The sequence below is a fragment of the Lissotriton helveticus genome, chromosome 1_1, assembly GCF_964261635.1.
Source record: "Lissotriton helveticus chromosome 1_1, aLisHel1.1, whole genome shotgun sequence".
NCBI lineage: Eukaryota > Metazoa > Chordata > Amphibia > Caudata > Salamandridae > Lissotriton > Lissotriton helveticus.
In genome coordinates this window covers 1,653,316,729-1,653,330,062 of record NC_136057.1, presented here as the reverse complement: position 1 = coordinate 1,653,330,062, position 13,334 = coordinate 1,653,316,729, and the positions used below count along the sequence as shown (strand labels likewise).

Here is a 13,334-nt window from a genome sequence, read left to right as displayed (position 1 = left end):
GTTTGCACTCCTCCCAAATGTTGAGGTCTTTTGTAATACAGTTTCTGTAGTAGGGGATCTCTGTGTATAGTCATAATCTAGTGAACAGTCCCGCTCATGTGCGGGGACCCCAGAGCAATCAAAAATAATCTCTTGAACTGTCTTCTTTGCAGCAGTGCATAGACACTTAAGAGAGAATTAAAGACAGATAATGCAGCCTATACATGCAAGGTTACACTGTCCAGTACTTCAACTAGAAATGCAAAGGATATTCTACCAATATCACATTTAAACCTGTCTGCCAGGTTTCACCATGGAAAACACTTCCCCCTTCACCAAATCCTTGGAATGATAGAGAGGAAAAACAGGACAGACAAGCCCCCATAGGATGCCATTATGTGGCTTAAAAAGGGATACCGTGCCGTTAAGGAAACTTTCCAGAACTCTCCTGGTATCCCAGAATGCACAGCAACTCCCTCCACTTTCAGTTCTTTTTTCCGGCTCCTGCTAGCAGGACCCTGGAGCATTGAGCTCTCCCTTTTTTGGGTTTATTTCTACAATTGTGCACTTTTAAAGTGTTAGAGTATGTTCACTCGACGTGTTTTTGCCTTTTCTAATCTTTGCTGGAGGTTTTCTGGTGTTTTTTGCTACTCTTTTATCAAATATGCCTGCCTTATTTGATAAATGTCCTGAGTGCTCCAGGAAAAAGGCAAAATCTGATCCTCACAGGGTTTGTATCCTGTGCCTGCCTTCTTCCCATGTTCCTGAGGAGTGTGATATTTGCCTCCAGTTCCCTAAAAGGACCCTGAAGGACAGTGAGAAGACCAGGCTCCAAGGCTTGGAGCAGAGAAGGCAGCAAGGACAAGGTGGGTCTGGGCATGAAGGGGCTCCTTCCTCTGCCCGTGCCCAGGCCTCTGGGGGACTTCCCAGGAAGGAGAAGGCCAGAAAATGCCACCGGTCTCCGTCGGCGTCGAAAGGAATGACCACAGTGTGTTCCCTGTCTCCCCAGGGCTCTGGGTCTAAGCCCCGTCGACGCCGAGGGGACTGACGTCGAGACCTCCGACGAGGTCGACGTGGAGGACTGATTCGTCGTCGAGCCAATATCGATGTCGTGAAGGGTCAAGACGCCAGCGCTCGCCGTCGAGGCGACACAGCCGGTCACCATCGACGTCGACACGTAAGTCAATGACGTCGAGACGAAGATCAGCATCGAGACGGAGGTCGTCGACGCCGAGGAGATCGCCGTCGAGAGGGCGATCGACGTCGAGGCACCGACTGTCGACGTCGAAGCGACGACCATCGACGCCGAGCAGGCGCTCGTCGACGTCGAGGAGGCGTTCGTCGACGTCGAGGAGGCGTTCGTCGACGTCAAGGAGACGCTCAGCGACGTCGAATGGATGTTGAGCGTCGAGGAAGAAGCCTAGACGCTCTAGGACCAGGACGGTGTCCTCTACTTCAGCGAGCCCACGGTCGCGGCGGCAACGTCGCTCGTCAACGAGGGGTAGGTCCTCGAGATCACCACCTTCTGGTCAGAAGAGGAAGAGAAGGAGAGTGGGGAAGTCTCAGGGCTCGGAGTACTCTCAAGTCTACTCACCCTCCCATCCGAGGTTGCCTACACCGCCTCCGTTACCAAGGGGTCTGCCTCCACGTACCCCGACTCCTCCTCCGCTGCCTCCACCCCCTACGCCTCCACCACCACTGGTGCCACCTCATCGGCCTACTCTGCCTCCTCCACCGGCTCCGCCAAGGTCTGTCTCGCTGCATTTGTCGACGCCGCCTACGGGGCTCCCTCAACCTAGGCTCCCGGTCAGGCCTCCACAGTGCCCTCCTGTCCGGCCCGCGGACCGGCCGAGGCTGCGGAGATCGAGATCTCGCTCCGGACGGAGAGATAGGTCCAGGAGTCGCCGTCGCTCGTCTACACGATCCAGACGGCGCCGTAGGAGGGACAGGTCTAGATCCCCCCACACGGATTCGTCTAGTGCCAGGGACTATTCACCAACCCTGTCGGACTCCCCTCGGACGAGGGTGTCCCCGATAGACGACATTGTCTCCTTCCAGGAGGTATTGCTGCGAGGAGCGGCAAAGCTGGGCATCACACTCGCGGTGCCCACTCCCTCAACGTCAGTCATATGCGAGACACTGCACAAGAAGCAGTTGTCTCGCCCATTGTTGCCGTTCTTGCCAGGGTTGGTGGAACCAGCCATGGAGCTCTTCCTCACCGCTGCGGCGACGAGGTCAGCGCCCTCAAGGCTCCAAAAGAAGTATCGGGCCCCTGACTCGGACCCAACGTTTCTGCGCTTGGACCCTGCACCGGACTCAGTGATTGTGATGGCGGCGAGGAAACAACACGCCACCACCCCGTCATCGACAGTGCCTCCTGACAAAGAGAGCCGCTGGATGGATTCGGCGGGCAGGAACATCTGCGGGTCGGCCGCCACGGCTATGAAGGCTGCTAGTGCCTCAGCCTTGTTGGGACGTTTTGATCGGTCCCTATGGGAGTCCCTCACACGATTCGTGGAACTCCTTCTCCAGGACAACAGGGAGGATTTCCAAGTGATCATGAATGAAGGACTCATGGTCTCCAACCAAGTGATCGGATCTGCTGCGGACTCCTCCCTCCTGGCAGCCCACGGGTACTGTCATGGGGTCAACCTGAGGCGTCACGCCTGGCTGCGTCTGACGTCCTTGAAGCCCGAGGCGCAGCAGAGGGTGGCCAATCTACCTTTCTCTGGCGAGACACTGTTTGGAAAACATGCGGACGAGGAGATGGCCCGCATGAAGGCGGAGGCTGAGACCTTGATGGCTGTCGGGTTGGAAAAGCCAAAGGAACAGAAGAAGACCTTCCGCCCGTTCCAAAGACGGTATGGGGCGCAAGGTAGAGTGCAAGGTCGGCAGGCTGGACAACAACAGCAGCAGCAACAACAGTTCCAGCGGCACCCGTTCCAAAAGCGCCAGAGGGCCGAGGTGGTCAGCAGTCATCATCCGCGACCAAAGGCCCGGCTGGGTCTAGGCCCTGAGGTGCTTCTTCCCCCTCATCCATTACCCGCTCCGGTGGTGGGAAGCATACAACATTACCTGTCAGAGTGGAGAAACATTACTCAAGACAAGTGGGTGCTGAATATTGTTTGCAATGGATACAGTCTTCGGTTCACCAGTCCGCCTCCAGCTGTTCCACCGGTGGGCTCGCAGTTCCAGATGCGCGAGCTCCAGGCGGAGGCAGACACCCTGTTAAGAAAAAGAGCCATAGAAGACTTCCCTCTGTCTCAAAGGGGAAAGGGCCTTTACTCACGCTTCTTCCTGGTGCGGAAGAAGGACAATAACGCGTTCAGGCCCATTCTGGATTTGCGACAAGCAAACAAGTGGATTCGCAGGGAAAAGTTTCGCATGCTGTCTTTGCACCAGATTTACCCTCAGCTGAAAAGGGGAGACTGGCTTTGCGCGATAGATCTGCAAGATGCGCACTTCCATGTGCCCATTGCACGGAAACACCGGAAGTTCCTGCGCTTCCTTGTCGGCGCCAATCACTATCAGTACACCGTACTACCGTTTGGACTGAAGTCTGAACCCAGGACGTTTTCAAAGTGCATGGCAGTTGTGGCAACGCACCTGCGCAAGAACAAGGTGTTTGTCTATCCATACCTGGACGACTGGTTGATCAAAGCCTCCACCTTCCAGGAAGCACAATTGCACTTCAACAGGACGGCCGTCCTTCTGATTCGGCTGGGGTTGCACATAAATATGTCCAAGTCTGTTCCGATTCCGGTCCAGTGCCTTCAGTACTTGGGAGCCTTCATCAATACGCTGTCAGCAACCGTGTCTCCTTCGGAGGAGAGGCGCTTATCACTCCTTCGGAAGGCTCAGGCTCTCATAGCTGCTCCATCTACAACAGTGAGGACGGTGTCTTCTCTACTGGGATCGATGGCCTCTTGTATCTTCCTCACCCCACATGCGCGCCTGCACATGAAGCCGCTGCAGGAATGCTTGGAGGATCAATGGGACCAGAGGAAAGGGTGCAGGGACGACAGGATCCAGTTGTCTCTTCATGCCTAGCAGTCCCTGAGATGGTGGTGCTCGGCAGAGAATCTACTCAGAGGGGTGCCTTTCCACAAGGAAATCCCGACCCAGACTATCGTGACGGATGCGTCTCTCCAGGGTTGGGGAGCGCATTCAGACCATCTACAGATCCAGGGAACGTGGTCTCCAGCGGAATCCACGTATCACATCAATTTCCTCAGAGCGGTTCACTTGGCACTGAAGGCCTTTCATCCGTCCTTCCAGACCGACTCCTTGCTTGTACAGACGGACAATTCGACCACGATGTATTACCTCAACAAGCAGGGGGGTTCAAGATCGCGCACACTGTCACAGGAAGCGCAGGCGATCTGGCACTGGCTGCTGGCCAGAGGACTGACGATAACGGCGACTCATCTGCCCAGTGTGCAGAATGTTCAAGCGGACGCCCTCAGCAGACTGCTTCAGGAAAACCACAAGTGGGTCATAAACGACGAGGTGCTAGGCGACGTCTTCGCCATGTGGGGCACTCCAGACGTGGATTTGTTCGCCACCGCCGAAAACAGCAAATGCCGCGACTTAGCCTCGAGGTATTATCAGCCGGGGACTCTGGGGAACGCGTTATGGATCAGCTGGTCGAACAGCTTTCTGTACGCTTTTCCACCCATTCCCCTGATTCCGGCGGTGCTCATCAAGCTGGCCCAATCCCGGGCGCGGATGATCCTCATTGCTCCGGAATGGCCCAGGCAGTGGTGGTTCACGGACCTGCATCACCGGTCGATTCTGCCTAATCGGCGGCTGCCATGTCGGCTGGACCTTCTCACGAAGTTCGGGGGGCAGATGGTGCACCCCAACCTCTCATCGTTGAGTTTGGCGGCATGGCTCCTGAGATAGTGCAATATGGCCACTTGAATCTTCCTGAGGATTGCATGGACATATTGAAGGAGGCTAAGAGGCCATCTACTAGGACCTCTTATGCTTACAAGTGGAACAGATTCTGCATCTGGTGCATGTCTAAGAACTATGATCCGACGACCTGCAAGGAGGATGTTATCCTTCCATACCTTCTGCATCTAGCTCAGTCTGGCCTTAATTTCCATTCCATTAAGGTTCATCTGGCTGCATTGACTGCTTACAGAAAATGCCCTTCGCAGACATCCTTCTTCCAGATTCCTGTGATTAAGGATTTTTTGGAAGGGTTGAAGAAGGTGTTCCCTCCTGTTCGGCTTCCTTCGCCTTCATGGGAACTGAATGTGGTGCTGTCCAGGTTGATGAAGGAACCTTTCGAGCCTATTCATAAGGCGTCACTGCAGCACCTATCTTGGAAGGCGGCGTTCCTCGTGGCCATTACATCGGCCCGCAGGGTGAGTGAAATTCAGGCCTTGTGTTGCCAGGAACCTTATACTGTATTTCATGCTGCTAAGGTTGTTATGCGTACGGACCCTAAGTTCCTTCCCAAGGTGATTTCTGATTTTTATGTTAATCAGACTATAACTTAACCAACTTTTTTCCAGAATCCTTCCACTCCAGCAGAAAGGTCTCTTCATTCCCTGGATGTCAGAAGGGTGTTAAAATTCTATCTGGATAAAACTAAAGAAATTCGTAGATCCGACCAATTGTTTGTCAACTATGGGTCGGTTAGGACTGGTCTGGCTACTTCGAAGCAATCTATCTCTAGGTGGATTGTGTCTTGTATCCAGCTCTGTTATCAGAAAGCGAATAAGACCTTAGGGGGTAAGCCTAAGACTCATTCCACCAGGGGCAAAGCGGCTACAACACCTTTGCTTCGTAATGGTCCCATTGCAGAAATCTGCAGGGCTGCCACTTGGAAGTCGGTCCATACCTTTGCTAAGCATTACTGTCTGGACTCTGATGCCAGAGCAGATGCTCAGGTTGGGCAGGCTTCATTGAGAAATCTGTTTGCACAGTAGTGGTATTGCCTTTTTTCTCCACCGCCGGCTTGTTTTTTGGATGAGCTTGCCATTCTATTCACTAGATTATGACTATACACAGAGAACCCCTACTACAGAAGGAGTAGTTTCTTACCTGTAACTCCAGTTCTGTAGTAGGGGTATCTCTGTTATAGTCATAAGTGCCCGCCCTCCTCCCCGGTGGAGAAAATTATAAAATGATGAATGCTACAGGTCTAGCTGTATACACCTCCAATAAGAACGGAAAGTGGAGGGATTTGCTGTGCATTCTGGGATACCAGGAGAGTTCTGGAAAGTTTCTTTAAAGGCACGGTATCCCTTTTTAAGCCACATAATGGCAGCCTATGGGGGCTTGTCTGTCCTGTCCTCCCTCTCCATCATTCCAAGGATTTGGTGAAGGGGGGGAAGTGTTTTCCATGGTGAAACCTGGCAGACAGGTTTATATGTGATATTGGTGGAATATCCTTTGCATTTCTAGTTGAAGTACTGGACAGTGTAGCCTTGCATGTATAGGCTACATTATCTGTCTTTAATTCTCTCTTAAGTGTCTATGCACTGCTGCAAAGAAGACAGTTTAAGAGATTATTTTTGATTGTTCCGGGGTCCCCGCACATGAGCGGGACTATTCACTACATTATGACTATAACAGAGATACCCCTACTACAGAACTGGAGTTATGGGTAAGAAACTACTCCGTCCTCTTTCTCGGCCAGTACTTCCATGATGATATCTTTGTTTTAATGCATGTAGTGGCAAGCGAAAACATCATTCTTGATAATGGGTGCCCTAGAGAGAGGTGTCCTACAGAGCGAGGCTCCCAGATGATCAGCAAGTGCTCTTCTTTTCGTCTGACCTACACTCAGGAAATAAGGGAATCTCCCTCTTTGTTTCCAGATGCCAGTCATGCATCCTATCCAGCCTGCCCCTGCAGTATCTCAGCCACCACCAGCGATCACCAACACACCACCGGAAAACACGTCGTGCAGCACGCCAATAACCATCACTTGCTCTGACACTCCGACAGTGGGACAGCTGGTTTCTAGTAAGTACCACATCCTATTATGTGTTATTTGAAGTATTATTTATATATCTAGGCCTATACTGGTGTTGGGAAGGTGTAATTTCCCCCCAAAACTGAAAAGTAGTTGTAATAAATATTAAATGGATGAAGTTTGTATCAGTGGTTCTGAAGGATGGAGAAGTAATACATTCAAAAGAATAGAATTTGTAATAAAAAAACACATTAAAAACCTAGTTAATTGAACCAAGACATCTTTGACAATAGGAGCCACAAATGGTTCCCCCAACACATGTGTGGGCTCTTGCTGAGGTGTGCGAGCACATTTTGGTCTCTTTCAGGGCTCCTGATCAATAGTCAGCCTATATTCAAAGCTAGAAATGCCCTATTTAGAAAGAGTTATTATTTAATGAACCTCTCACCAGACTGATGCATTTCTGTACATCAAAAAAAGTGAGCATAAGGTGTAAATACAGTATTTATTTAATTAAAAAACTGCAAGTGAATTCAAAGGCATTGTTAGCTAGTAGGCTGCATTTAAAGTCCAACAAGTGAATACTGGTACCATGCCGTTATGACCTCCAGGACCTCATGTATCCCAACATTTCCCAAAGGTGACAGTTAGGTCAGTGCTTTTTTTACGGTGACATGAAGGACAGAACAATGACATGAATGAACTGTTGCATAAAAGATTCGTCTGGGGAGGTGGGTGCATTGCTTCTGACTTTGATGAGGATTTCCTTGGAAGAGAACTATGATTACAGGTAAGTAACGTATCCTTCTCGTCCAGGAGATCTCCATCAATAGTCATAAGCACTGGCTAGAGTAGCAAGCCCATCCCACGCACCTGCAGACGAATCAAGAACAAACAAAGCTGCTGTTGCTGCCTTGGCCCTTGTAGAGTGGGCTTTGGGTCTAGCAGGTAACTGTTGGCTATCTGGTAGGTGAATAGAATACAAGCAACTATCCATATAGAGATGGTCCCCTTAAAGGAAGAAGTGCCTGTCATCATAGGACCATAGTTAACAAAACAATGGTAAGATTGTGTGATAGCTTTGGTCTTGTCTAAGTAAAATTTCAGCACTCTTTGAAGATCTAATGAGTGTAACACTCTTTCCGCTGGTGTGGAAGGATTAGGAAAGAACGTTGGGAGTGAAATTGTCTGGTTAATGTGAAAATCAGACACGACCTTAGGAAGAAAACTCGGATGAGTTCTCATTACCAACCCGATTAGAATGCAAAACCGTGGCACAGAGAGACTGAATCTCACTGACTCTACATGTTCAAGTAAAAGTTACTTGAAAAACAGCTTTCCAGGTAAGGTGTTGTAAGGATGCCTTATGTATAGGTTCAAAAGGAGGATCCATGAGTTTCAAAAGTATCACATTCAGTTCCCAAGGAGGACAGAGAGAATGTACAGGTGGGAACACCTTCTTCAGCCTCTCTAAGAAATCCTTTACAACAGGCATTTAGAAGAATTACATCTGTGTCATTCATGTGAGCACTGGGATTCGAGGCAATGTGCTCCCACCCTCTTTTTGATCCCTTGCTGAAATGAACTGACAAGCTCTGGCAGGTGCTCCTGCACCCAGTAAGTGTTACGGAGACCTGAGACAACTTTGGGCAGCATTTTCAGCACCTGGAAACACAATTCGTTGCTCTCTACTGAAGTAGGACAACTATCCTGAAACACATGTCTGGAAAACACAGCTCTGGCTGCACCAACAAGGGTGAAAAACTAAAGACTGTCACTGAAGTGTTATCATGCACTCCATTTACCATGATACATTGGGGTGGTGTGAGTTCTGGGATGCGAGGCAGTGTGCTCCCTCCCTCTTTTTGTTTGAAAATGATCCCTTGATCTAATGAGCTGATGCACCTGCGCCAGTAAGTGTTACGGAGACCTGAGAAGACTTTGGACAACATTTCCAGCACTACCAAAAACGATGTGTTGCTCTCTACTGAAGAAGGACAACTATCCTGAAACACGTGTCTAGAGATACACAGCAAAGGCTGCACCAACAAGGGTGAAAAGCTACAGACTGTCACTGAAGTAAGTATTATCATGCACTGCATTTACCATGATACATTGGGGCGAAGTGATTGGTGGTATGTGGGACAGTGTGCTCCCACCCTCTTTGTATTCAAGCTGTGCAAACACTGGTGGGTTTTGCAGCCTCAAACATACAACACTCAAAATAGGGGTGCAGCCTCAGACCTCTTGGTATTCACTGACAGATACTACATGAGGAGGGGAAGAAGGATTGCATGGGTGATAGTGACAAGAGGTTATTGTTGTACCATATGGTGTTCTCGCCCTTGCACCTTCTGTGTTCACTCTTTTTATTTTTCATTTTCCATCCCTCTTTTTTCCTCTCCATGCCTTTCCCTTTCACTTATTTGTGTATCCTATTTCCTGTGTTGTATTTGTTTAAAGGGTTTCATATTTTTATTGCATATTTACAGGATGTAGAATATATTAAATGTATCTTTTTCTGCAAATGCTGTTCCCTTCACTGGAAGCCTGTTGCGCAACTGAATGATGGCTATGATGAGAGGTGATGTTGCCTATAGTTGTTTCGTTGCTTAGTTTCCTATCCACGTCTGTGGGCTTGAGATGTTTTTATTGTGTTGAGTTTAATGAGTAAGATTTTATTTTTATTTTTATCTGACTCTGAAAACCGTTCTCTTGTTTAGAGCCTCAGACCCCAAGTGTCAATGAAGATGGAATCAATCTGGAAGAGATTCGGGAGTTTGCCAAAAACTTCAAAATCCGGCGCCTTTCACTTGGGCTAACACAGACGCAAGTGGGACAGGCCTTGACAGCGACAGAAGGGCCAGCCTACAGTCAGTCTGCTATCTGTCGGTAAGGTGCTGCATCTTGTACTTTCTTCACAATTTGGAGCATTCTTTAGAATGAGCGACCCGCTCTTCTATTTTTAGCACTTTTTCACCTTTTTTTATATATTTTCACTTTCACGTCCCAGGTCAGGGTGGACGATTAGAGAGTCCATACCGCCGGGGTTTAGTCCTGATGAATGCCTTGGTAAACTAAAACCACTCGTATGGCAGAAACATGTTGACTGATGTAAGTATTTCTGAATTTAACCAATCCTAAAACCTTGGCAGCTAAATTCAGACACATAATACTTCCCACCTGTGCCTTAGGGATCACTCATTAAACTTTTTGTATTGATACCCTTTTTTGGCACTTTTTAATTTAATTTTTCCTCACAGCACGCCCTTCTCACACAACCAGCTCCGCAGTCTTTCTGGCGTCGCAGCACACCGAAGAGGCACTCGGCCTCTTTGGTGGGGCCCGATGATGAAGCATGACACTGACTAGGTCGGTGTGTGAGGGCTTTCCTTCCCACCCAAAGTGGGTGTGTGATTCTTACCTTACTCCGTCTCTGTGGCTTTTTTGAGATTTGACCTCTCTTCTTTTGTTTATTTGGATCTAACCGGGGACTGAGAGAGTGTGCTTGAATCTCCCTACCTCTCCCATTGTTTTTTGCACTACCAGCAGTTCCTCAGGAACTGGCTGTGTTCTATCGGGAGGAGGTGGCTGGTGAGGATGGTAGCTTGTGTGCTATGGAGAAGGGGGGCCATCTGGAAAGAAGCTGTACAGTGGGCTTGTGGGCAAGTCCGAGGGCTGCCAAACGAGGGCTCAGGTCTCAAGGATTCTTGGAGCATACAGCACAGCCGGTTGGTCAGGACCTGGGTCAGGAGACTCGAGAGCAGAGTGGTTTGGTCAGCTGGGCTGGGTGCGCAAAAATGCACCTCACAGTCAGGGACAAACAGCTGGAAGAGAAGAAATCAAGGCATCTGGGCCAATCTCGAAGTGTGTCTCTGTGATGCTGACGTACCTCGACGGCTGCTTGGTCTGGCGTAGTGAGGATCCGAACTGGACACTCACGGTCGGTGTTTGATGCAGGGCATCTGGTAACCCAGGGGTTGGTACGTAATGGCTCCGGTTGATCCTGATGTCTCCACACTTGGTGGGGAGACAGATCTGACCTTCCAGAGCACATGTACCTTCTCCTGGTCATGTTCGGTGTCGGTCGGGCCGGGAAGGTGCAAAGCGGTGGATCGGACTCAGCTTTTCAGTGCCTGCGGACTGCAGGAGAGTAGCTCCTCTACTCCAAGGGAGACTTTCAGTATTTGTCGAAGTGCTGGCAGGCTACCCAAGGCTTTGGTTGTTCTCCAGCTCATAGAACAAGTCACTTTGTCCTGTTTGTCGAGGGAGGGCTGAGGACGGTAGGGTTTCTCAACAACATTTTGCTGCAATTCTCGCGGGCAGTAACTCTACATCCTTCTGTTGATACATCAAATCTGAGTTCTTGGGTTCAGGGGTGCCACCTAATATTCAATTTTGGGGCGTTTACAGGTAGTGGCAGGTAGTAGCCAATGGGCTACCTAACTTAGGGTGTCTACACCCTCTATATGACCACTTCTTGTGGGAAGTGGGCATAAACCTGACCCTTAATGGCTAATTCCTGCCAGAACAACATGAAGGTATCAGAAAAGTGGGGTCCACATTAGCTGGCCCGCCCTAGGGGTGATGCTGGCTGAATGTGGACACACCTAGTCTAACTAATTTTCCAATCTGTCTTGTCACCAAAATGTGGGGTAAGGACAGGGGGATCAGCACCTCCTCTATCTGGAGAGGCCCATGGTCACATGACAAAGGCAGCAGGACCTTTGAAGCTTCCCACCCTGGAATGTATTTCCTGCTTGGAGGAAGTGAGAATACCCCTGCCCAGAGCAGGCTTTGTTCCTGTCCTCCAAGAGGGAAGTCACTCACCTCAGGAGGTCAGAAACCCATCTATGGTAGCTGGCTGGTCGAGACCAGTCAGTCAACATACTAGTAGTTGGTGGGTTTTCAGGGGGCACCTGTAAGGTGCCCTCTGTGTGCATTTATTAATAAATCTAGCACTGGCATCCGTTTATTCAGAGGAGGTGTTTGGTACGAAAGACCTTGAGGTACAGTGAAGCCATCATGTAGCTGGGGAACTCTTAATCACAAGTGTCCAGCTCATGTACCCGTCATGGCTTCCTTGCGCACTCATAATATCTAAGGGTGAACCTAAATATTATGAGGACACATCCACTCAAGTTGATCTGCCCACTCCTTGACCTTCGGGCTGCAAGGCCTGCCACAGAGGCGACTTACATATAGCACATGTTGTGCTTCACTTGCACGGCACACAGGGATGGGTGCCATGTTGACTCTTCACTTTGCTCTTCACCAAGGCACGCAGGCTACAGTGGCAGTTTCGATGAGCTTGGTGAGGGGTCCATTAGAGTGGCACAGTTGTGCTGCATTCCTTATGGACCCTCTTTATTTCCAATGCCCTAGGTACCAGGGGCACCACTTAATTGGGACTTACAAGGGATAACAAAGGGTGCCAATTGTGGAACAATCGTACAGTTTAGGTAAAGAACACTGGTGCTGGGGACCTGGTTAGCAGGAACCCAGCACACCTTCAGTCAAAATTGCAACAGATACCAGGCAAAGAGTGTGTGGGGAGTAACCATGTCAAAAGGGGCATTTTCCTACAGCTTCTCATGAGTAACTAAACATTGCTGATTAATAGAAAGGGAAGGAAGGAGCTGTAAGGTGAAGCGGGGGGTGTTGAATGCGTGTTGTCCCAATGCAAATATTGTTACTCAGAAAGAATGCTAAAAATCAAAGGAATGCAGTTTGGTAACATTAAATGTCTAAAGCCTACACAGTCTATGTTTATGCTAATGTGCACAGAGTGTTACGGGTCAGGATTAGGGGTTAAATGACCTGATTCATGAAAATGTATTATGAAGTTAAATATAAATGCATACAAGATTTCAGATTTGCATATTCATCTTTTGTTTTTTATAAACAAACTTTATTAGCGTTCCATACAGTGGCATAAGACAACCAGTGATACCTACACATATGAGCATAATAAAGTATACACCAAGGAATATGATATCCCCCTGGCTGTTAGTAACAAACAAGTCACCTGTGAATACTTAAGCTAGGGGTACACTTAACAGTGAGCAGCAATCCCGCTATATGTGTAGATGGTTTACAAGAGTAGTATCCTGTGTGAAAGGATGCGTTTTGTATCAGATCTTAAACGTACCACCACCTAACCGTCCCAACTCCCATGGTGTCCGCTTCCCAGTCAAGCCGCATGAGTGATCCAAATATAGGCAAGACAAGCACCATTTCCCTCTCTGTGCTCCTCAGGACTTCACATGTACCAGAGAGCTTCAGTGAGGCAATGAGGGTGCGAGCTAGCCCCGTAGTCTTGAAGGGAAGCGTGACCAGGGTCAGCTAACCTATACGCCTGAATTTTACCTCATTGGGAGTTCCTGCATGTCCAAATGTTGTTCCTTTAGCCAACGTACTG

General features: G+C 49.2%; 1 protein-coding gene across 2 annotated transcripts in view; it reads left to right on the top strand.

The window, feature by feature from the left end:
* The window catches only part of POU6F1 (POU class 6 homeobox 1), a 211,186-nt gene that overhangs the window by 153,562 nt on the left and 44,290 nt on the right, over positions 1-13,334 (top strand). For both annotated transcript variants that reach the window (XM_078688854.1, XM_078688855.1), the window contains 2 exons: positions 6,816-6,963; positions 9,637-9,805. In XM_078688854.1, the coding sequence (XP_078544980.1) occupies positions 6,816-6,963; positions 9,637-9,805 (317 nt within the window). The remainder of the gene's footprint in view (positions 1-6,815; positions 6,964-9,636; positions 9,806-13,334) is intronic.